General features: G+C 41.6%; 1 protein-coding gene across 1 annotated transcript in view; it reads left to right on the forward strand.

The window, feature by feature from the left end:
• Positions 1-24,758, forward strand: part of ARSG (arylsulfatase G) — a 70,703-nt gene that overhangs the window by 24,238 nt on the left and 21,707 nt on the right. Inside the window, exons 8-9 of the mRNA XM_063120042.1 lie at positions 3,702-3,810; positions 22,625-22,745. Coding sequence (XP_062976112.1) covers positions 3,702-3,810; positions 22,625-22,745 — 230 coding nt within the window. The remainder of the gene's footprint in view (positions 1-3,701; positions 3,811-22,624; positions 22,746-24,758) is intronic.

The raw sequence follows: 24,758 nt of genomic DNA on the forward strand, positions 1-24,758 counted from the left end.
CACTATTTATGTTAAGTGAGCACTACTCTAGTTTTTAAATGTGTCTGCAATCATCTTCTAAGAAGTGGTGTATGTGTAGAACCACTAAACTTTATGGTACTGGACAGGAGCTGTAGGTGTGCTAATTCAAAGAGGAAAGGGGAAAGGTAGACATATCCAAGGGCATCATGAGAGGCTTTGCGGACTGGATTTGTTCCCTGGGTTCTGCAGGATGTTGTAAAATCACACCCTCACTCCCCCAAAGAAAACCCAACCACTGAAGAATAATAGAAGTGTGGAGGTGCAGGGTGCACTTTTTAAAAAGAAAAAATAGAATCACTGGAAGATGAAGACACATGTGTTGTAAGCAAAGCCCCTAAATACTGCTCCAGTACAAACTATCTACCTGCAATTCAGACAGAGCCTAATTGCTGGAGTTTATCCCTGGTGGAATAGGAACTTCTAGGCATTTGTTTGGCCCTCCACCCATTCCTTATATTTAACCACATTTGGTTTCACTGAAACCTTTGTTTGTTTTGGTAGACGCTATCAAGTTTCCAAAAGAGGTACCTTTGTTTTCCATTGTTTTAAAACATCTCTATCATTACGAAGAGCCCTCGAATCAGAGCTGTGCTTGGGTTTCTGTCTTTCAGCTCAGCTAGAAGACCGTTGGGCAGAGTTATTTATGCTGAGGTAGGCAGAGGCTGCAGTGTGTAACAGCTCTTGCCTGGTTCTGCTTCTATCATACGGGGGTCTCTGTGTGTGTTTAAAGACATATTTCCCCAATTACTCTCTGGGAATAGAAGTAGCAGCTATTCCTACATCTGTTTCCTCTCAGTTTCTAAATATAGAAAGGAATGGTCAGGCATGTATAATAAAAAGCTGTTTCAGAACTCACAGTTCCAGGCTTGCTGTCTTTGTTTTTCAAAACCCTCCCATAGTTTTAAATGATCATCTGTGACCATGTGACGTAACTTTTTGTTGATGGAAATTTGTTAAGCAATTCACATTGATTGGTGCTATTTCTTAAATTGACAACCCCCTATCAGTTTTTCCCTGCTTATCTAAAATAAAACTCATACCAGGCGTCATTAGTTTATGGAGTTTGCTGTTGTAATGGCTCAGATGGCTTTAAAACTGGATTAGACAAATTCATAGATGGCAATTTCTGTACAGTGATCCTGCTCAGACAACACACTAAGCCATGGTGGTTAAGCATTTTGAGCTAAACATTATGGCTTAGTGTGTTGTGTGAACCATTCTTAACCATTGCGGCTACATGACTACAGTTAAAGCATGCTCACTAACCAATTGCTATAAAAGGTTTAGCGGCCTAACCATGGCTTAGTGTGTTGTCTGAACAGGCCCAGTGACAGCTCCTGATTCAGAGGACACATACTACTTTGACACCAATTGCTGGGGTCAGGGATTACCAATGGGGGAGGGCTATTGACCACTGTTCGGAAACAGGGTATTAGCCTTGATGGACTTTTGATCCAGAATGGCTCTTGTTATATTCTTACAATTGATTTTGGAAATTTTCTTCTCAGTCAGTCCATAATGGTTAGGGGACTTTTGACAATATGATATCAAGGTTGAGGTATACCAGATGTGTATGTGTGTGAATCTGTATTATAATCAATTATGGGATGTGACCATGGTGGCAGCAGTGGTGGTGATGAAACCTCTGTCAGTGATTGGCTGAGCTGCTTCAAGTGTTTATGGAACTTGTTTTGTATCAAAAGAATGAGCGACAACAGGTCAGTGAAACAGAATGGTGGGTGGAGTCAGGGCGAGTGACAGATGGGGAGAGTCAGTTGAAAAGTTACAATTAGAATAAAAGAGTAAGGAATGAAATGAGAGTTAGGGAGAGAGGGAGTGCTTCCTCAGGAACACGCTACCTAGAACATAAAATCATATAAAATAACCATTACTTACATAGTATTTAAGACCAGCAATTCTCCTTAACATTCTTGTTGAAAACAAGTGCACTAACAGAAATATCTAGTATTTGCTATTCTGTTTTAAATGACAATCTGTTCTGACTGTTACTTTATATCAATAACTGCACTTTTCTATTTTAATTCGTGAATCTGTTTTGGTCTGAAGGATTCTAGAGTTGGCATATCTCATTCCACATACTGACGTTGAAATTCTCAGGGAAGTATACTCAGGGAGAGCCGTTGCTGTGCCACCTCTGTCCACAAGGCCCACAGCTGGTGCACCAGCCTCGGCTCTGAGACAGTGAGGTCACTTGAGCTGTCAGTATCGAAGACAAATTTGCGATCCTCTCTGAACTCTCCCTGAAGATCCTGATGCTTCAGGGAGAGTTCTAGAACTGGTTGAAAATCCCTCCCTGAAAAGATGAATCCACTGAACCGGAGCACTGGGCATTATAATAGTGTGACCATATAAAAAAGAGGACAGGGCTCCTGTATCTTAACAGTTGTATAGAAAAGGAAATTTCAGCAGGTGTCATTTCTCATTTGCATGCATACAGCACCTGGTGAAATTCCCTCTTCATCACAACAGTTAAAGCTGCAGGACCTCCTTTTTATATGCTCACCCTACATTATAATGTGTGTATAAGCAATTGCCCCTGCCTATATTCCTCTCGAAAGAACCTGTATCTGTATCCTGAGAAGAGTGACATATATAATGGGTCGAGTGTCATCCCTTCCACTAGTAATTTTCCATGTTTGCCTTTTCCAAGTGGTGTATTTCGGTTTGTTTCCCCCCCTTACAAGGGAACATTCTGTTTCTGTCGTCCGTCAGATTTTCCCTGGAAGCCTTGGCCTTTATAATTTGATGCAATAGAATGCTTGCATAACATTTGATTATTGAAATAAAAGCCATGGGGGCATGTATTAGTGTGTGGATGTGTGCTTCAGCAAAGAGACGGCCCAAAACAAGTCCCTATTAGGGCTGGGACGTCTTTGCTGCTCTGTGTGTTTAAGAACACTGCACTATGTATGGGAAGAGAGAGGTTTTTGTCAACAGGCCATTCTCAGACTTTAGAAAAAAGTCATTTGAATTCAGTTTGTTTCGTTTTGCTCATTTGCAGAAGCGGAACCATTCAATTTAAAAAAGCAAATTAGCTACTGAAACCACATAAGAACGCAACAGACATTTGTCTCAGTTCAGCTGGATTAAAAGGTGTGTGTCATGGACAGCTATATCTAAACCTAGGCCAGGATGTTTCTTGAGCCTGAGACCTTGATTTCCTTTTGATAGGGATGCAAGATGGGAGTAGGAGGCAGGAGGAAGGAGTGGCAGCTAAAATTGCTTTATAAGACACCGGTTGCACATTCCTGTTTTAGTTTCGAGACTAAAATTTGAATTGTGTCTATAATCTGGAGAGGGAGCAGAGAACAACAAAACAGATATATGAGAGGAATCAGAAAATTGGAGATCGTGAGCAATTGGCTATGTAGCAGCACTTCTGAAAATCATTTACGAGTAGAACATGAGACATGAACATGGTCGGTGCAGGAGGCATTAAAAGGAGCACAACGTCTAGGCTCTGAAGAATTCTATTATCTCTTGGTTTAACAGTGGGGCAAGATTTAATTTAGAGTGATGCAATCGGTTCTCGGTCCCCAGGCCTAGGTGGTCAAGGTGATGGTGATGGGGAAGTCAGATATTTTAATGTGTTTTTATTCTGTTTTTATTTTATTTTATCTTGTACACCACTCTGAAATTTCTCCATTTCAATTTCCCAGGTGGCAGCTCAGCCAAACAAACGACCTGGGAAGGCGGACACCGCGTTCCCACGCTGGCCTATTGGGCGGGGAAGATCCCGGCAAATGTGACGAGCCCCATGATGTTGAGGTAGGAGAACAAATTGCTTGCTGTTTGGGGCAGTTTTTCTGGGGCTTTTTATGATCTATCCAAAGAAGGGCATTGATGCCTTAATCATGGAGGACTATTGCAAATGTTACATTGGGAAAAATTGAGCTGGTCTCATGTGCACCCGAACTGCCAAGAACATGCATTCCTGAAAACGTATGACCCTATCATTTTTAAGTGATAAACAAGACAGTCACAAATAAAAGGCTTGTCTTGAGTTAACCAGTAACTGTCCATAGTTTTATGCAATCCTTTGCATCCTTAACCCCTTTCTCAGACCTGTCTTGCAGCTTCAGCAAATAACAGTTGAGAAGAAAGGCTTTTTGCAAAACATGTGGAACTCCATGTGAGGGGGTTCAGAGAGGTTGATCACTAAGCTACCCTTGTACTTTCAGAGACTGTTGTCCTTCTGAGGGAGCAAAAGTTCACTCTGGGGATGTTTGCTCAGATAAAGATTTCACAATATCTGCTTCATTAGGACTGGAATAAAAGTTCCATTCCACTAATAACCTTGTTATGAAATTGTTTTGGTGTCTTTAATCTGGAACAATTATGCACTCAGACAAAAATTAATATTGAATGTACCCATTAATCTAGATGGTCTTCTGGGGACATTTTTCCAGAAATAGTCAAGTGTCTGTGTTTCTATGTTACAACTTCCTCATTATGTTGCATGTGTCTAGTCAAGGCTAAGAGTGTTAGTAGTGATTTGGAAGTTACTGGTTCAAAGCTAACCTCAGTCATCAACTAGCTAGGTGGATTTTCTCAAGATGCTATATCTCATACTCAATTTCCCACATATCTAAGATGAGAATGTGAATGTTGGTCTACCTTAATGTGTTGTTGGGATTACTGAGATTATAGCTCAGTTCAGACATCACACTAAACTACAGTTTAGTGAAACAGAATAATCCTAATTTCCACCTAGGTTTACCCCTCACTCCTCCTACCATGCTTCTGGACGGAGAAGTTCAAGCACATCCACTTTTGATTTATCACACTTTGCTGTCATCTGAACACAGAACTGTTGTAAATCTTAATTGTGTTTAATTTAAACAAGCCAACTTTGTAAACCACACTTATTTGAAACTAACCATAGCTAACATTAATCACATTGCTGCACTGGAGGATTACATGGGAGCAGTAAACACAGCTGGGCTCATTCATAAACTATAGTTTAGTATGATGTCCAAATGTATGTGAAGCACTTTGAATGCTCTAAAGCAAGGGTGGGCAACTGGTGGTCCTTCAGGGGTTTTTTTTGGCCTGCAACACTCATGTTCCTTCACCATTGGCTATGCTGGGTAAGCCTGATGGGAGTTGTAGGCCAAAACATTTGGAGGGCCACAAGTTACCCATGCCTGATCTAAAGCATTAAGTTGTGGGTGCCCCCACTTGCTTTCTAAAAATGATGTAGTGTACTGCTCCGGGGTCTTTAAATAGATAAACATTTTAACAATAACAAATGGCATTAGAAATTGTGGGATTTATATTGGTTGTGATTGCGGTGGTGAAACCTTGCAAAGTACAGTGCATGCAAGAGTGAGAAGGAGGAGGATGTGGCTGGATGGGTTAGGTGGCCATTAGGATCACAACCATGGCAGGAGCGAATGATTAAAGATCCCCCTTCATCCCACATGCTACAGTGCTGGTTTGTCCTGCCCCCCCCCCAAAAAAAATGGTTTTAAAAAGTTATGTCTGCAAGTGCTAAAAGCACGAAAATTGACATGTCTAATTTGGCCTAAAGAGCATCGGTTGTAAGGTAGTAAGTCCATGGTTCAGTTGTCACCCTATCCAGGAACTTAGTAGGTGGCTTTAGGCATTCCATTGTCTCAGCCCTCATCTAAGATACGGGGAGAGTATCCTAACCTGTCCTACAAGGTTGTTGGAAGAATGGCTGAGATCATGTATTAGCAACTACTTCTTGTTCTTCTTCAGCCAAATCTTTAGCTGCAGATTTTTGTTCTTCCTTATCTAACCATCAAATATGGAATGCAATGACTTTGTCAGACCCCTGCGAATGCTAGCTTTCAGTGTAGGAAAGGAACCTTTTATCTAATCATTGCAGTTATAAAAGCTTGAAAACATGTAACTTGGGGTTTCTGTTGAAAACTCCCAAGAATTAAGAAGATTCACATGGGGCTTTTTCATGGTTAAGGAGGACACACATTTTATAAATTCTGAGAATTCCCCAGAATTTTATTATGTTCATTAGGACTTATATGCTGTGGAAGTACTATTCAAGAAACAGATTGACAACTATTGGTGCTCACCTAGTAAGACAAAATTGATACTTAGAGCCAGAAGGTAATATTGCAGCAAGTAACTAGTGCCCAGTACTTCATGGGGGTGGGGGGTGGAGACAGAGGTGGGAGAGAAGCATTTTAATTTTTTATGTTCCCAACTAAAAAGATTGTGGCATCCTGAGAATGAGTTGGACTAGTGGACTACCATTTGGATTCTGGTAGCCTATCTCCATGAACAGATAATGGGGGAAATGAAACATCCTTCCTTCGAAGCATTTGGTAGAATTCTGGTATGCACTGCAGGTCATACTATGAAACTGAGAGATTGCAAATGTTAAACAAGCCTATAGCAGAGTCTCATTTAGCAGGTTCAAATGTGAGGGCAAGCTATGCACAAAAGAAATTTGTGAGTCTTTACCTGAGGACTACATCAGTGGAAGACAGGGTTAAGTCTCCTTCCCCCACCCCCTTTGTCTTGGGATTCTGGAATTAGTATAGTTTGGTCCTGATTTATAGAAAGTATTTAAACTCCCAGTTTAAGCTAGGAGAGAAAGCAGAGCGTAGAAAGCTTTGCACATAGGTTAATACAAACTTGAATCTCTTCTTTGATTCTTTAGCATCTAGTTTTTAAAAAAAAGGAAAAACAAAGCCTTATCATTTAGTTTCTTGGAAGTCATTTACTTTAAATTATTTTTCCTCTCTCCTCTTCCCTGGAGCACTTAATCAGTGAATACCATGAAATATAATGGCGCTTTGCTTTATTCTTACGATGTTTGATAAAGTCTGTTGCTGTTGTTGTTTGCGTGGGGGAACATCCTATTCAAAAGCAACATCTTTAGAAGTGGTTTTTTTTTTTTAGGCATCCATGTGACAAGTATTAAGCATATAATCTGGTGTGCAGTCCGTTGATTTTCTCAGTTAAGCTGTTTTATCCACCAGAATGAATGTTGAAAAGCTGTAGCAGGACCGTGGGCCATTCACTAATGGGGCCACTTCAGTAACAATAATCTTCTACAGTACTGAGCCATAAATCTGCACATCTATTTGTCTTCTTCCTCCTGAATTTATTTGCTGGCATGGTCAGGACTGATATGTTGAAAGGAAACAAAGGTAAAGGTATTTTGGAAATCTGCAACCTTACCCAGGAGAGAGCCCCATATTTAATGTCTCTTCCTCCATAAGAACTGGCTGTATAGGAAAATATCACTACTATCCCCCTATTTTACAAGAGCCATAAGTCCCTGACATTTCACTAATCACAATCCTCATCTCAGACCTATTAGCATGCCTAGTAACTAACACATCACACATTTGCCTGGCAACTAACACAAAAAGCCAAAGATTCCCATGCTTAACAGGTGTGGTCAGAAAGGGTAAAAAATGAATTTGGTGACTGAGATCGCACCGTATCAGCAAGTATTAAGTGGAGAGCTGCAGTTCAATTTTATGATTCTGTAAATAGCTTTTTTAAAAATAGAAATATGCAAACATATTGTTTAAGATTTGTCAGGAATCTAATTGCCTTCACGGCATAAATCTGATAATGATTTTTGGCCATTTGTCATCACAGGTGAGCAGCTTGGTTTAAGACACATGGAGCCCTTCTGTATTTTATAACCACCTCTGCCTTGCAGGAGTCCCCACTGTTGAGGCATGTCATGGTGTTAGGGCTGTTTCCCCTTCTCTCGGTACTGATGAAACCTGCACCACTGGCACCTGCCAAAATGGGGTCAGGGATATTGCACAGTCACTTCTTGCTGTTCTGAGCTTAGCCCCCTGGACAGATTTGATGTCTCCTTCTTTTGAACTTCAGCTGAAAGATTCTAGCTGCAGTCCAGCTGAGTAATAAAAGTAAGTCATGTCCTATCATGCCATGGCCCTAGCGGCCATGCAGAGTTCAGCCAAAGGTGGACCTGAAAGAGAGCGGTTGTCTTTCAGATCTGTTCCCTGCAGGGTAGCCCAGGCTCAGCATTCAGGATTGTGGCCCATTTCTACATTCCATGAAGAGGCTCACCTGTTACATGAATCTCTGCCTAGCAGCAACCCCCCCACCCCAGTAAATCCACTGGTTTGTCTGACCTGTATTCCAATCCAGATAAAATCTTTATTGGTGCGCAAAAGTGATGGCAAGTTTCACAATTGAATCTCTGCATAGCAGCTTTGAGTTATACATATATAATCATCCCTGCACTATGAGAGAGGAGGATTTATGGGGTTGGGGTAGAAGAAATACTCTCTCTTTCCCCCCCTCCCTTCAGCTCAGATGACAGCATAGCCATGAAGCATTTGCTGCAGCTCCCATTATTATTATTATTATTATTATTATTATTATTATTATTATTATTATTATTATTATTATTATTTAGGCCTTCGAGGCAGCTTCCAAAGTAAAAATGCAAATAGCAGTAAACTTAAATTTTAATAAAAACCAGTGATAATAACAAAAAATTGAAATGGTTGCCCTGGGGAAAGGCAGAGAGGACAGCAAGATTTGTAAACCCCCCAGAGAGCTTTGGCTATGGGACGGTATATAAATGTAATAAATAAATAAATGAGGAAATGAGCCCAGCCGGCGGCATTGTGAGAGCGGTGTGTCATGCTGGCATTGCTGACCTGGTTCCAGCATTCTGAGGGAACAGCTACTGAGCATCTATTGGTAAAGCCGTTTAAAAACTCTGCATATTCAACTAGGAGAGCAATTATTGCTTTAGAATCACGAACAAGACTGACTTGTTTTGTTTTTAAATTGCCCTTTGCAATCTGAAAAGGAGAAAATTATTGTGCTGCAAACTTTTGTAGGCGGGAATGTAGTTCAGATTGTGCACGAAGTAGAGGCGCTGAAGGTTTTGGATTATTGAGAGAGAAAGAAGAAGAAAAAAGGAAGAAGGGTGTGTTGGAGCTGGTTGTCAGAAAAGATGTGTTTACTTCAGAGGCCGCTTTGTGAACAAAGGTTGCCCCTAGAATGGATGATTCGAAGAGACTTTTAGAATTATATATAGAAGGTTAAATTGCAGAGGACTGTTTATTGCCAGCAGCCATGGAATTATAAAGGCCCAATTTAATAATTCCCATCCGACCCATTCATGAGATTTCTGTATTCTCAATCCAATTCCAACCAACCTACAATTAGGGTGGACATTTATACACTGCCAAAAAATGGAACACCCACCACTAAAAAAGAAGAGTCACATTTGCATATGCTAATTTATGTATATATGCGAATTATGAAATAATTGCTATAACTTTCAGAGAAGGCAAATCAATTAATTACCTAGCAAAGCCCCCCAATTTTTTGTAAAAAAAAAAAAATCTTCAATTAATTTGCACCCGTTTCTTTTCATTTAATTAATTTAATATATTTCTTGGTCAGCTTTCAAGAACTTGGTCGGCTTTCAGTCTTCCCAATGCAGCTTCAAATATAAAACAATAAAATTCAATTAATATATGCCCATTTAATTTGTTAAAATGTTTTCAGGCTGTGACACTAAATAAGCTAATAAGCTTCAAGTGTATCATAAGAAGTAGCACCTGCTGAAATTCTGTTTATGCAAGTTAGGCTGCAGTCCTATGTTACCTGGGAGTAAATCTCACTGAATTCCTTGAGATTTACATCTTAGTGGACATGTATACACTTGTGCTGTAAGGATCCGAGCCTCCTGCAAATTAACGAAAAATTCATTTATACAAACCTGTGGCAAACCTGTTCTTGGATGTCAACTACTTAAATGCTCCCCTATTTAAATAATAATAATCCTGCATACACAAAAGTAGCATTCCAGCCTAGTCTTGTACTTGACATTCCATATTTCGAAGTGCAGGGAAGTTCTTCTGTTTTATTAGCATGGGTGCATGGGTTAGGGGAGGAAGATTTTTCATTTTACCTACACCCTTCAGCGTTTTCCTGCTACTAACAGATGGAGATCTTCAATACAAACCTTCTAATATTGTTGCCTTATATGTACCTACATACATATCCTCCTCCCGTCTTACCACAGATGTCTTGTAGAGATTTCAAGTCCAAAACGAATTATGCTATTATTTGTGGATGATTAAGGGTGCAATCCTAAATTTATTTACCAAGGAGTAAGTCCCATTGAATACAATGTCATTTTTCTGAGTAGACTTAAATAGCATTGTACTATGAGTAAGCATTATTTAATGGGGTGGAAACTATTTGGTTCATTTCCTATTTGATCATATCTTCCCATTCAGCCCATTAAAAGCAATAAGAGACAAGACCGGAGGGGGTTGGTTGGTTGGTTAGCAGGTTAGCAGAGGGAAGCAGAATAACAGAGAAAGAAAACAATCCTGGTTCATAGACAAGAAATTACTGGTTTTAAAGCAAGGATGCTTTACTTTTATTTTTACTTATGTGATAAAGTAACATTCTTCCCTATGAGGGAAGAATACTTCAACTCCTCAGGCTGCTATTGCAATAGGGAATGGAAGTGGCTGCTGGATGGGTCCTGTGAAATAATTTAATGCAATAAGCCACTTTGGCCCGTCCGTCCGTCCTACCTCTGCTCATTTAAGAAGAGTTGCTGCGTTTGGGCCCAGCTGCCTGCACACTGGAAGCTCTGTGGCTGTGCCCACCGCAAGGAGACCTTTGAAACTTTGGCTCTCCATGCACACCGTAGCACCTGTTGGCTTGCTGATGAATTAAAGGTGTGTGTTTTTTTTAAAAAAAAAAAAGAGGGGGGAAAGCTGCCTCACTTGATACCCACTTCTCTGAGCATTTGATTTACCAGAATTATGCTGGACATACAGGGAAGAGGACACCATGCCGGGCAGAGGTGTAAATACCTGGCTGTCTGGTATGAAACAGGACACAGGGCCACCCTGCCCTATAGCCTAAATGGAAGGCAATATAGGCCTTGAAAACTAATGTATAGCATTGCTAGACTTTCATTGTAAAAATATTTTTGAAGCATATGCTCCTTTCCTCTTTTGTCTAAGGACCAAGTTAAATGGCAACCGCAGGGAAGCTTGAGAGTCCTCAGCACCGTGACAGTGGGGAGAGTAGGCAAAACGATTCACTCCTTTCCACAGACATTCCCAACAAAAATCACTGCTTCAAAGCTGCTATTTACACTTCAGGGGAAGATCCAATGGCCCCCTTTTGGGTTCTGCTGCCTTCAGAGTGGTGACCGTTGCAGGTCAGGCCTTTTCAATGTTGGTGCCCTAGCTTTGAAATAGGGAGGCTTGCCTAGCATCGACCATGATGCCCTTTCATTGCCAGGTGAAGCAAACTTGAGCTTGGCCAGGCGCCTTAGATGTCTGCTATAGTTGGTGTGTTAGTCCTTCTTGCCACTGTTTTTTCTCTTGTTTTAACATCTATTTCACTGCTCTTAAAGCAAGTGCAGAGCTGTGCAGAAAGAGGCTTACTATTTGCTGCTGCAGTTTTCCTCCTCCATGCTATAGCAAACTTGAGGTTATTAGGACATTTTTTGTGTCCTCTGTGCGTTTATATATGTGGGTTCTGCTCCCAGGCAAAAGCCGACACTTACCTAGATCTCCAGCTAGGGGACTGGCATTCATTCCCCCATTCCTTGAGAGAATTAAAAAAACCCTTCCATGTTTTGAGGAGTGGAGCAAGCATCTTTTCACCAAAATCTGCCATGCCAAACTGCTCAGCTTAACGACGCCTGTGAATCCTTTGATTTTCTGCTTATTATAAAGTAGGGCAGTAAAGTAGGTCATCCAAATAAATAAAAAGGAATTTGCACCATACTACCAAACGTCCTGGCAAAAGTTTGTGGATGGAGCAATGTCCCTGTATGGATGTGTGGTTTATTTGTATGAGTCTTACCTAAGAGTTCTGGTTTGCTGCATGAGACCTTTAAGGAAGAAGCATCAGCATTACTTATGTGAACAGAATAGAACGAAGGATTTTACTGTTTTGGGGTCATCTGGGTTACTTGCATTCACTTGCCTTCTTATTTTATGAATCTCCATTGTTACGGCAAAGAGAATACATACAGAGTGAGAATTTTCTGTGATCGTGCTTCCCCAAAAAGACACTCATCTAAGCAGGAATATTTTCATTTACCATAGTTCATTAAAACTGGATTGGACCAGAAAGGTCTTTAAGGCCTGTTTAAAAACAGCTAAAGAGGGGCCAAGCATATGTCCCTTGGGAAAAAGTTTCACAAAGATGTGGCCACAAATGAAAAGGCCCTTCCTGTTGTGCCCACTAATCTGATTGCCCTTACTTGTCTTGTCTTGGGGCCCAGACAGGTTCATATGAGTGCAGGCGATCCTTCAAGTAACCTTCGTCGTAAACCGTAAGGCTTCAGAGCAGGAGTGAGCAGCCCTTGGCCTAATTTCATGCACCTCTCTGCCTAATTTTAAAAGCCCTCTGCAAGTTTAGCTCTCTGGCAACACTTCCTTCAACAAAGGAGATGGGGGAGAGAGGGAGAGAGAGAGAAGGTGGTGTCAGAGGAAAAAATGGATGTCAAAGGAAGAGAAAAAGAGAAGGGAGCGGATAGACTCACCCACCTTTGGCTCTGGCCCCAGCTACTGTTCCCAACATGCTGAGGGAATGCAGCCCTTGATGAAAAAGTGGTTCCCTGCTCCTGCTTCAGCTATTAGGCAGTCCGGAAATTTAATAAATAAATAAATAAAGGGTAACCACCAGCACCTTAAATTGGACCTTGAAATACACCTGCAACTAGTGTAGCTAATGCAAAATGGACGTTATACGCTCCATTCACTTTGATCCATGTACATTGATGGTGCTATATAAATAATAATAATAATAATAATAATAATAATAATAATAATAATAATGATCTACCCCAAGCATCTGAGCAGCTGGAGCTTCTGTATTGTCTTTTAAGGCCGTCCTATGGGAGGTCCGCCTGCTGTAGATAAGGTCTCAGCTGGCAAATCAGTTGAAGTTGATCCCTTGGATAGCCTGGGCTCAGACTATTTAGGGCTTTAAATTGCATCCAGGCATTAATGCAAGCCAGTTAAGCTGTCCGAGCACAGGCACAATATGCCCATTGCTGCTAGCTCTGATGTTTTGGACTAGTTGAAATTTCAGAATGGTTTTCAAAGGCAGTATTTTTCACAATTTTTTGAATTAGGGTATGTAAAAATATGTCTTTTGATGTCAGGAATTCAAATCTGCTTTATTTATTTGATTGAAAATTATTTATTTGATTGGACAACATTTAGCTCAGTAAATCGGCACTTGAACGAAACGCGTATTCACTGCTCTCGGAAAACAGTGTATAATGATTTATTTTCTGTTGTATAAAACATACAGTTGCCATAAAACATATCTTTTTAAACAAAGAACAACAAAATGTAATAACACCCCTTTAAAAATTATGCAATAAGTTTCATTAAGTCTTGTTTTGATTCATTCTTAGACATCAACTGCCGACTTGCTTCTTGACCTCTTATATATCCCTCATGTTTCTCGGCTGTATATACTTTGCCTGCTACCTCTGTGACTTGTTTGACGATTCTTTCTACAGCCTGAGCATGACAGGGCCACTTTGGAACTTGCATAGGTTCATTAATGAACTTCTTGACTTCTGATATTGACAGTTTGCATGTCAAAGGAGGTTCATATACATTTTCAGACCAGTCTATGAGTTCTAACAGGGAAGAAGCAGTAGGATTAATAGAAGGAGTCTTTCTGGGACACACAGAAAGATCTCCCAGGAAATCATCATTTCTACTCCTTAAGTCAACAATCTTCTGCACACCAGCTTTTCTCTCATTACTGTCACTGGAGCACAAGAGTGTCTGAATGATCATTTCACTGAATGCATACTATGCTGAACACTGGATGGTTGGCAAAAGAGCATCCACTACAGCTTTCTTTTGGAGTCTGAGGAACTGCAGCTGGAACAATAGGAGGTGGGCCTTCCACCCAAGAGTGTTTTACTTTTATCTAGAACCAGCAGGGAAAGTGCACACCAACAATGTACTCTACTATCAGTCTTATGTTCTGGAGGGTCTTGCCCTTAAAACCATGTTTTGATACCCATATATGGCAAATCCTGTTTGCAGTCATTAACCATCTCGAGTGACACACTGGACCAATTTCAAGAAGAGTGAGATCTATAGGGAGTTCTCCTGTCCTTATGGCCTGTGTAATTCTGTACCCATATGCTTGATCTGTTGACAAATTGTTTATTACACTGTGACTAAGAGAAATGAGAGGCTCTCCAATTGAGACTTTAGTGAATGAAGGATCAATTTCCAGTTCTGTGGCATTGTCTAGCATCTTCCTAATTACACCAGTCCATTTGTTGTTTGATAAGGTCTTCCCATCTAGTGTCGTGATCAAGTGTCGCAGGGGCAGCTCATTCGTATGAAGAGCACAGACTAACCAGATGAGTTTGTGGCAAAATTTAACCTCAACCAAGTGCATGATACCACCAATCCAACCAGTGTTTACATTTATGGAATCACCCCCAATGGCCTGCAGAGTTTTATCAATGCTCTTCTTCTTCATGAAATCCACTAAATTATCAGCAATAACTTTAGCAGGTTTTTTTATGTTTGAATCTTTCTCTGGAGTGAAGTGGTACAGATACCTTCCACCTGGCTTGCTGCATAGAGAATAATGCTCTTCTTTCATGATGCTGGGGAAACACCAATCGGAATTATCAGCCTTCAGCATAACTTTAGTTGTGTCTTGATGTCCATCGAAGAAGATGCAGTCAATTGTATTCTTCTTGCATAGTTCATCAAATTCTCGATCTAGCGATTTCATAAGTTTTTCTTGGGCCCTCTTGACTTTATTGTGATCCACTACAAATGTCTTGTCTTGTTCAGTAACTAAGCCAGCATCAATAAAAGCTGCAGTGGTAATGGCAGCTGTGGCACGCAGGCCAACACCATACCTGATGCTCTGCATAGCAACATTGCATATTTCCAATGTGTTGTGCTGTTTATTTTTATTTGAAGTAGAAGATGTACTTGGCAATTCTAATGAAATTCCATAACTTTCATCCTTTCCATCTTCAGGACCAGTCATTTCTTCTTCATCATCAGCGGAGGAAATTTCTTCATTTGATGATATTGAAACATCCGGCTTACTCCTCTGCTTATATTCAGAAAGTCTTCTCCTCTCATCTTTTTGCCATTTCTGCCTTTTGACTTGTCTGTTATGTTCAGGCAAATCTGGCAGACCAATTTGAAGTGGTCCAATAGAACCAGTCTTGTCTCTCTGACCCGTAATGAAAGCAAGTTCATTCACAGGGATCTTAAACTCTGTACGACATATACATTGAATATGAGCTACCTTTTTGCAGTCTGCAGCACAGCCTGCTTCACAACAAAGCACAATTTTACACTTGCAGTTAAGGATGTCAAAAAGCTTGTCAAGTTTTAATGTGAAAGCCTCTTTGGTTTCTAGCTTACCCCTACCAAGCGATATATTCTTAGCCTGCTCCCAGCTGTCTTGAATCTTATGTAAGATTCTAATGTTTGAATTTATAACAGGGGCCAGATCTACACCAAGCAGGATACAACACTTTTAAAATGGTTTGAAAACGGTATATGTAATGTGTCCTGGCCCTGAACAGTTGTCAAAACTATTATAAACCGTTATAAGCAGTAGTGTAGATCCTGCCAGGGACTACAAAAGCACTGTTAGCAAGTTCCCACTTCTCAATCACTTTGGGATAAATGTCCTTTGCAAGACTGATTGCTGGATATTTTCTAGCATCATCAGCACTTTGTTCTCATAGCAATAATCCATATCTCAGGACATCTCGGGGAGTTGGTAGTTCAGAAGGCAAGAGGTCTTGACCAGTTCCAAGAAACTTGCTCGTATGAGTGAATGTTCCTTGTCTAGTTTTTTCTTTTTGAAGCCATTTTATCACTCCAAACAAAGATTTCAATACAGTCACACTAATAAAATTTTCACCTGCGAGGAAGAAAAATATTTTTTTAGATAAATTTACATAGATATTTTCATAAAAAGCATATCATTTTACAAAATAAAGCATACAGATTAATTGGAAATTGCATAAAAATGTAGAAAAAACACCATTTTACATGCTAATTTACCAAGCAAAACCAAATTATATAAATTTAACAAAAACATTTTTTAAAATCTCCAGTCAAGCTGCAACTTTTTAGCACCCCTAATTTTTAAATTTTTAAATTCAGAAAATTTGACACGCCCTAATGTGACAGTGAGTGACAAGAGGACCTTTTCCTGTAGAAGGTGGAGTTGAATTACAAGGTGAATCTGGTAAAAGGCACACGTGCTGACCATGAAAGACATCTGGGCATTCAGGAGCAAAGATGTCGCCATGAGTCCCCCCAAGCTGCGGACCTGATCCTTCAAGGATCTTGCATGAGCCATTCAGAAAAGACAAACCAACTATTTTGTTGACTTCCTGAAAACTTTCCCAAAGGATAGAGTTGGTAAAATAGTACTTTTAAACAGAATTAGGCCAACAAAGTGGTCTTAGAGAATCCAAACCTTTCTGTCTCACAGATCTCTTCATCCAGCATGGAAAGTTGGTTGCATGTAACATTTGCCTTACTTCAGGCTACTCCTCGCTCCCCTTTGCTCTTTTTTCCAAGGCTATTTTATGAAGGGACTTTATTACATTACAACTGGGACTAGCAACAAAATTCAGTATTAGTTTGCCTGACACTCAATTCAGAATTCTGAACTTCTTCACTAACATTACAAAATGGCTAGACTGCAGGTTGGCAGTGCTGTTGCCCCATCTCTCTTGATGCAGACCATTTCACATACTAAGACTGGCTGTTTTCATCAGTAATATATCTCCCTGTGATTTGTGTTGATTGTGGGGACTGTAATGTTTTGAATGATTGTGTTGCCCAAATACGAAACAGATCACTGGTGCAATGAGGCTTTACGCTATAAATAACAATCCTGTTTGACCATTCATCTCACCTTGCTAGAATTCTTTGTCTACAACTTGAAATAGAAGACTGTCATTATTCATTCAATATTTCTGTGCCACCTTTCTGGATCAAGTCCACCTAAGACAGCAAACAAAATATAGCCATAAAGATAGATATAAAGTTTAACTTTAGCATTAAAACACACATACACACGCACAGCAATATGATATAATATAATTCAGTCAGTATAAAAAAGCATTTCCAGAGCTTCCGCAATGAAACATCAGTAACACAGGCTTATGCCTCTAGTATTCAAGGCAGAAGCCTGTGTGCACCAGTCGCTGGGGAACATGGGTGGGAGGTTGCTGTTGCATCATGCCCTGCTTTGTTGGTCCCTGGTTGACAGCTGGTTGGCCACTGTGTGAACAGAGTGCTGGACTAGATGGATCCTTGGTCTGATCCAGCAGGGCTCTTCTTATGTTCTTAAAAAAGCAGCATGGCTAATAAACTGCTATAAAGGAGGCCCTACCCCTAACTCTCACTAAGCCTCTGTCTTGATGGTGGCATGTTGGTGCTGCAAGGCCTCAGGCTCCCGCATTGGCACTCCTTCCCAGCATCTGCATGGGAAGGACCGCCAGTGCGGAGTTGCTGCCGGCTGAGCACCGGGGAGGGGGGAGGAATGGGACAACCGGCTCTTCTCCCTCTGACCTCCCTCTGGCTGCCCCATTCATCTCCCCCCATCTTTTTTTAATCTGTAGATGCGAACCTTCGCATCTACAGAGTAAAAAAACCCAACAAAACGGAGGGGGGGAGGAACAGAGCAGCCAGAGGGAGAAGAGATGGTTTGGGTGCTGTGCATCCTTCTCTTCCTCCCCCTCCAGCTGCCCTGTTCCTTCCCCCCACCTCTTGTGTTTTTTAAAATCTATATATGTGAAGGTTCGCATCTACAGATTAAAACAAAACAGGAAGCAATGGGGCAGCCGGAGGGGGAGGAAGAGAGGGACGCACAGCACCTGAACCAGCCCTCCTCCAGCCAATGGCGACCAATTAGGGGGTGCCATTGGCTGTGGCACGCCTCCGCTTAAAAAAAGTCAGGACAAGTTCCCAACTTTTTTAAAGTGGAGTTTAGGGGGTTTGCCCCTGGATGGCTTCGGGATGGTGACTGTGTTGTATAGATGACCTAGTGCCACTCCAAATCCACTCCAGCGATAATAGCAAACAACTGTAATGGTTGTCCTGGGGAAATGCCGAGAAGACAGCAAGATATGTAAACCACCTAGAGAGCTTCGGCTATGGGGCGGTATACAAATGCAATTATTATTATTATTATTATTATTATTAATAATAATAATAATAATACCTATACTCTGAAGCTCTAATATTTAATAACGTTATACACCCTGATTTCTTTATCAATTCTACCGCTCTCCCACTCAGCATACAAATATGCCTTGGCAAGAGCAAGACAAAAATGGCTACCACTTATTGCAAATGTTGGTGATGGCTTATTACAAAGGTAATCTGTCAAGGAAGGTTTTGAAAGAGGAAGTAATGAGGGACAAATGCATGGGCGGAGAAGCGACAGTAAGGAAACACGATTTTCCTCTGTGTGATGATGCTCCTTGTGTCCAATCACTACGAATGTGGAATAAAAAGCAGGATATAACACTATGAAAGCAGTACATGGGGGCCTTGCTAGACCTGCCTGGAAATCCAGCCTTCAGGCTCAGCGAGCCCATGCTACAATTAGCACGGGCCGTCGCGCCTATCCACATGTCACACGTGACAAAGCCTCGTCGCGTCTGCCATTTTTTTTGTTAAAACGGAAGGATGCGCACGTGAGCTTGTGCGCAAAAGGTAAGTCCTATTTTTTTAAAAAAAATTCTCCGCTTCCCCCCTTCTCCATGATTCCCCCCCATCCCCTGGCCCACGATTCCCCCCCATGTCCCCTGGGCCGCAATCCCTCTCTGCTCCTCCCCTCCACCGCTCGTCCCCTTGGCCACTCCTCCCCTCCGATCGCCCCTGGGCTCCCATCCCCCCCCATGTCCCTACCCTCACCCTGATGGCCGCAGTGCTCCCATTCCGCCGCTTTTCCCAGCTACTCACAAGTAAATGTGGTAGCCGGGAAAAGCGGCAGAACGGGCTGCACGCCCGTGGTCCTGACCCGAGCCCGGGACCGCGGGAAGAATCGCGCTTCAAGCGGTTCCGGTTAGTGCGGGGCCAAGGCAGCTCGAGCCCTGCCTGAGGCCAGGATCCTCTGTGCGTCATTTGGATGCACAGGGACGAGCACGGGACGAGCACCGTGCTAACCCCTGGTCTAGCAAGGCCCTGGGATGTGGATTTTATTAGTGCACTTCAATACTACCGTATTTCTTCGATTGTAAGACGCCATCGATTGTAAGACGCACACTAATTTCAGTACCACCAGCAGAAAAAAAAGCCTAAGACGCACCCGCGATTCTAAGACGCACCCCATTTTTAGAGATGTTTATATGGGGGGGGGGGGGGAAGTGTGTCTTAGAATCGAAGAAATAGGGTACTATAAAGCAACAGTGTAGATCTGGCCTAAGTTTAGTGGATATTCCAGTGATCTCTTAAGAAAAAGATCAAAACACAGGTCAATGCAGCTGACTGTGCAATACTCATATCTTCAGCAGCTACCCAGCCAGATGCCCCTGGAAAGCCTGGCAGCTAGACCTGTTAGAAGGAGTTTCCCCCTGTGGTTTATCCAAACCCCCTGGTAAATGGAGGCATCTAGCCTCTGAACACAGAGCTCCATTCTTAAATATCTTCCATGAATTTGTCTATCCCCCCTTTTTCAAATAAAAGAGAGAGAGAGAGAGAAAGTCTTTTGTGCTAGTAAGCCATGACCATATGCTATAGCTATACATTTCACAAATGAATTATGTGTTGCAGGAAGTATTTCCTTTAATTGGCCTTTAACAAATTTACAGTCAGTTTCACTGGATAATTCCTAGTTCTAGTCTTTCACGAGACAGGACCATTTCACACTCTCCATAGCATTCATAATGTTGTAAACCTCTTGCGTGCCTCCAATCCATCCTCTTTCCCTCCCTGCTTTTCTTTTTGTAACTAAGAAGGCCAAGGTTTCCCCCCCCCACTCCCAGATAGGGGGTTCCTAGCGCTATAAAACAAAAGGCATGGTGCACCCATTCCATCTTTTCCTTCTTAACAGGAAGAAGCAGTGGAAAAACATGGAGGGGTGTCCAAATGGAAGAGAACATAATCTGGGCCACCTGTAAAATTCTGTGTTTGAGGCATGTAAAAGTCTTGTCTGGAAGTGATCCAATTTCCTGCCTTTTTTCCCCTTTTAAGGAAGGCGCTGCATCCATGAGAAAAAAGTTTAAGTTGCTCTTTTTCTGTACCTTCTCCAGCTTTATTCTGTTATGGCACTTAACAGTAGTTAAGGCGGCTTAGTGGGAAAAGAGGGTTGGAAAGGAGAGAGGAACTCTGCTTAATACACACTGAGTACTGTGATGCCCGGCATGCCTCTGCCAATAGGGATAACAGATAAATCATGAATGTAACCATGATGTGTGACCAATATAATATTCCATGCAGAACAAGGATATGGAAGAGCAATTAACAGGCTGTTTTGTGTAGATTTTAATTACACTCCACCACTATAGGCGCAGTTCACACAACACTTTTCTCTGTGCAGTGTGAAAACTCCATTCAACGGTGGAGCTTTTAGGAGGTACTCGCCACACAACATATTCCAACTCCACCGTTGTGTGAATGTGGGCTCCCCTGGAGTAGAGTAAAGCTCAACATGGCGTTTGATTGACAGTTTCTTTGCCCTCTCTCCTCCCCCAGTCCTCCCAATGCTATTCCTCCCAATGCCATCCCATCCACATGTTGTTGTCTGCTATGGATTATTCACACCATGCACAAGGGTCCATCTAGTCCAACCTTCTGTCCCCACAGTGGCCATACTGTCCCTGAAACTGGAGGTATGCTATATCCATCAGGATTAGTAGGTACTGATAGCCCTATCCTTCATGAATTTGTCTAATGCCCCTTTAAAGCTATCTAAATTGGTGGCCTCATTACATCTTGTGGAAGTCAATTCCTTAGTTTAAGTATGTGTTGTGTGAAGAAGTACCTCCTTTTATCTGTCTCAAATCTCCCACTGCTCAGCGTCGTAAGATGACCTTGGGTTCTAGTATTATGAGAGAGAGAGAAAATGCCTTTCTGTTCATCCCATGCTTCCAGTTCTGTCATTCACCCTTTTTCGAAGCTAAGAAGTCTCAGGAGTTACAACATTTCTTCAAGTGAGTTTCTCCCACCCTTTGATCATTTTGGTTGTCCTTTTCTGCACCTTTTCCAACTCTACAATAGATACAGGCCTTAGCTAGATGGGCCGCAATGTCGGGGCGATCCCCGGGATCATCCCTGTGCATTCACATGATGCACAGGGGATCCCGGGATCAGGGAGGGATGATCCCTCCCTTGCTCCGGGATCTCGCCCTTCCCTTTGAGCCCGGTTTTTCCAGGGTCCCGGGCTGAGCCTGAGACCGCGGAATGCATGGCGAGGCGTTGCAGTTTGTCCCGGTACCACAAAAAATCTACTGAGGAGGGGGAAATGGAATAGCTGCCCAATGACTTTTGATTGGTAGCATTAAGAATGTGCTTTCTGCAAGCAACCTTCGGAATCAAGAGCTGAAAATGATTTATAGGTCTGAAACGAAAACATAATGGTACCCCCAGTTTTTGGAAACCATTGCACCCTTATGTTAATTGTAAATTTATTACCTTTTAATCAAGAACTGCAGACATTGGACAAGTGCTCTCTCAGTGACTGAGTAATGTCCAGCTGTTCTTTTGTTAAGCGGATTAACATTTGTAAAAGGGGCACATGCTCATTAAAATGTGCTAATTAATAGGAAACAAATCATTTTAGCCTCTTTAATACGAAGCTGTGGCTCAAAATCCTGGCGACATTTCAGTTGACAGATTAGAAGATGATTTCTGTAGTCTTATTGTTCGTGTCCGTTATGACCTGGACAGTTATATAATAGCACAGTCTTACAGTTAATCAGGACTGTATGCACATGAACTGTGCATGGACTGAACCTGTTATCTTGAAGAATTCTGTAACTTTAGAATCTAAGCATTCACTTTCTAGCTCTCAGGGCTGTAGAGAAAGGACTTGAATTGTGTCAGCAGTCATTGGTGAAGTTTCTGAAATCAAAGTGGGGACCGAGTAAGAAATTCCAGTAATTGGAAAATTGGGTTTTAATGTCCTATGCAAGGCTCTTTGCTCTTTGAGCTATTTCTGTACAGCTGCTGACCTTCTTTCCAGATCAAGATGCTTCCCCCTCAACCATCCCACGTTTCCTGAAATATCTGAACTACAAATCCAGTCCAACTATATAATCCAGCAAAATTATGTCAATTTGGGCACGTTTTATATTTCATTTCCTAGTTTGTGCAGGATTTTAATTTCTTTGTCTCATAACTTGAACACACACACACACACACACACACACACACACACACTTCTGGAAAAGAGGAGACACGGTCTAGTCTGTTACTTTTAGCTTAAGCAGGGTCCAGATTTGAACTCTGTATTTTAGCCTGGAATGTGTTGTGAATGAGATGGGCTACTTTTAGGGTTAGGTCCTAAAATCATCCTTCATACTGTTCTTCTGAACCCAGTCTCTTCTCTCTTGCAGCACTTTAGACATATTCCCTACCTTGGTGTCTCTCGCAAATGCAAGCCTCCCTCCCAACAGACGGTTTGATGGTATGGATGTGTCTGAGGTCCTCTTCAGGCAATCGGACAAAGGGCATAAGGTATAGAATGAACCCACAGCATCAAGGCCAGTCCCAGATGCTTTTTTGCGCGGAAATGATTTAGCTTAATTATATTGATAATTGTTATTTTCTCTATCAGTGATAATAAATAAAAGGTTGTTACTGTGTGTCCCTGATCACACGTTACACCCAGCACACAAGTGTACATATGTAATTGACCTACACATCAAATGTAAATCTTAAGCCTAGAGTTGAGGTTGCACTCTTATACCAACAGGAGATTAGAGTTGATAGAGACAAACTGGAAAGAAAGGAAAAAAGAAAGAAAGAAAGAAAGAAAGAAAGAAAGAAAGAAAGAAAGATGAAGCACAGATATTTATTTACCAGTTTAAGAGGGAAATGGGTCTAAGGAGGATCTTTCACAAAATTTCATAGTGATCCAGGAGTTCATCAGGGAGATCTGGGAACAGGACTACATGAATGGCAGTTCACAGGACTACATGAATGATGGGAATGAATAATCTTGCCTCCATGAAAACAATTGGTTTTGATTCCCAGGCTATGATGAGGGACTGTTAGGTCCCCTTGAGCCTCCTGTGGTGTGACAAGATCAACAACCTGAGTACTCCTTGAACACTTCTAACTGAGTTAAAACATGGCTTTCTACTTGGCTAAAGGTGAACTTAGTGGGAAGAAATCAGGTGATGGACTCCAGTTGGGCAAATGTTTTGAAAACCTCGGGCTACTGTTGAGAAACTTTTACCTAAGAACAAAAAGGGATTCCAGGTTAATTTTGATATGTTGTGCAAAATCCAGTAAGTAGCTAAAGTGGCCCTTTACCATTGCATAGGGAGTCCCAATTGCACAAGGGTACAGGAGTTCAAGGTCACAGTGAGTGCCATGCGTGGAGGTTCCTATCCTGACTGCTAACAGGTAGTGGTGACACTTTGTAAATGGAGCTTATTTCCTAGCCTATTTCTTGCCAGGTCTCTGGAATGGAGATACTATAGTCAAGGTGCAAGACATGCCTCAAAAATAATAGTGCAAGTGAGCTCCATGGTAACAGGAGGCAGTCCTTTAGCACAAATCAGCCTTCGCTTTCTAATTGTTTAGCTGTGCTTAGTTTTATTTATTGACTGTTTGTTTTGGCATTTGCTGCTGCTTTTTGCTTGTTAATACATTTGAATGATTAGTTTTTGTTTTTATATTTTGTAAGCTGCTTTGAGCAACTCATTTTTTAAGGGGAGAAGTGGAGTAAAAAAAAATTAAGTAAATACAGAGTTGATATACATTCTAGACAAAATGGCCAACATATTTTGGTGCCTGAGTAGAAAGTCCAAATGGCATAGTGGTAAAAATGTAATAATAAGCTAAGTACTTGATATTAAATACTTTTTCCTTTAATCAAGGAGCTGCAAATTTTGGCTGGCTTTGTCTCTCCCTAGGAGAAGAGGGTCATGGTTTTGACTGTGACATCATGCTAAGCTTCAGAGGCACTCCCAAGTATCTCCAAGGCTCAGCATAACTGCCCGGGCCAGCCCGTGCACTCCCTGCCGCCCCCCACACCCCACATCTCAAGCCCCGAACTGAATATGAGGGGCAGGGGCTTGATCTTGTTACGCCGAGCCTCTGAGAGGTTCAGACAGCAGTGAGAAGTGAGTTCTTGCCAGAGTAAAAATGTGGACATCAACAGCAAGCTGGTGAAGGATTTGTAGGTCCTTGCCCTTAACCAGAACCCCCCACCCTCACCACACACCTGCCACCTTATGTGAGCTCTGCCAACCTTCCTCCATCTAGGACGTTTCCACTCATTTCCAATTGTCATGGAAATGTTAAATTGCCATTTGCCACTTGCACAACATAATTGGTGGGATGGAAGAAAATCAGTGGGGGCAGAAACGTCCCATAGTTTAGAACCTTTACTCTGCCTTGTTCTGGTTAGGAAATGGGCGGTTTACAAAACATCAAACATTAAAAATCTGTATACAAAATGTAAAAACATAAAAACAAAAACAGACAACATACAATACAACATCCATTTAAAAATAACTT

Source organism: Elgaria multicarinata, chromosome 3 (assembly GCF_023053635.1).
Source record: "Elgaria multicarinata webbii isolate HBS135686 ecotype San Diego chromosome 3, rElgMul1.1.pri, whole genome shotgun sequence".
NCBI lineage: Eukaryota > Metazoa > Chordata > Lepidosauria > Squamata > Anguidae > Elgaria > Elgaria multicarinata.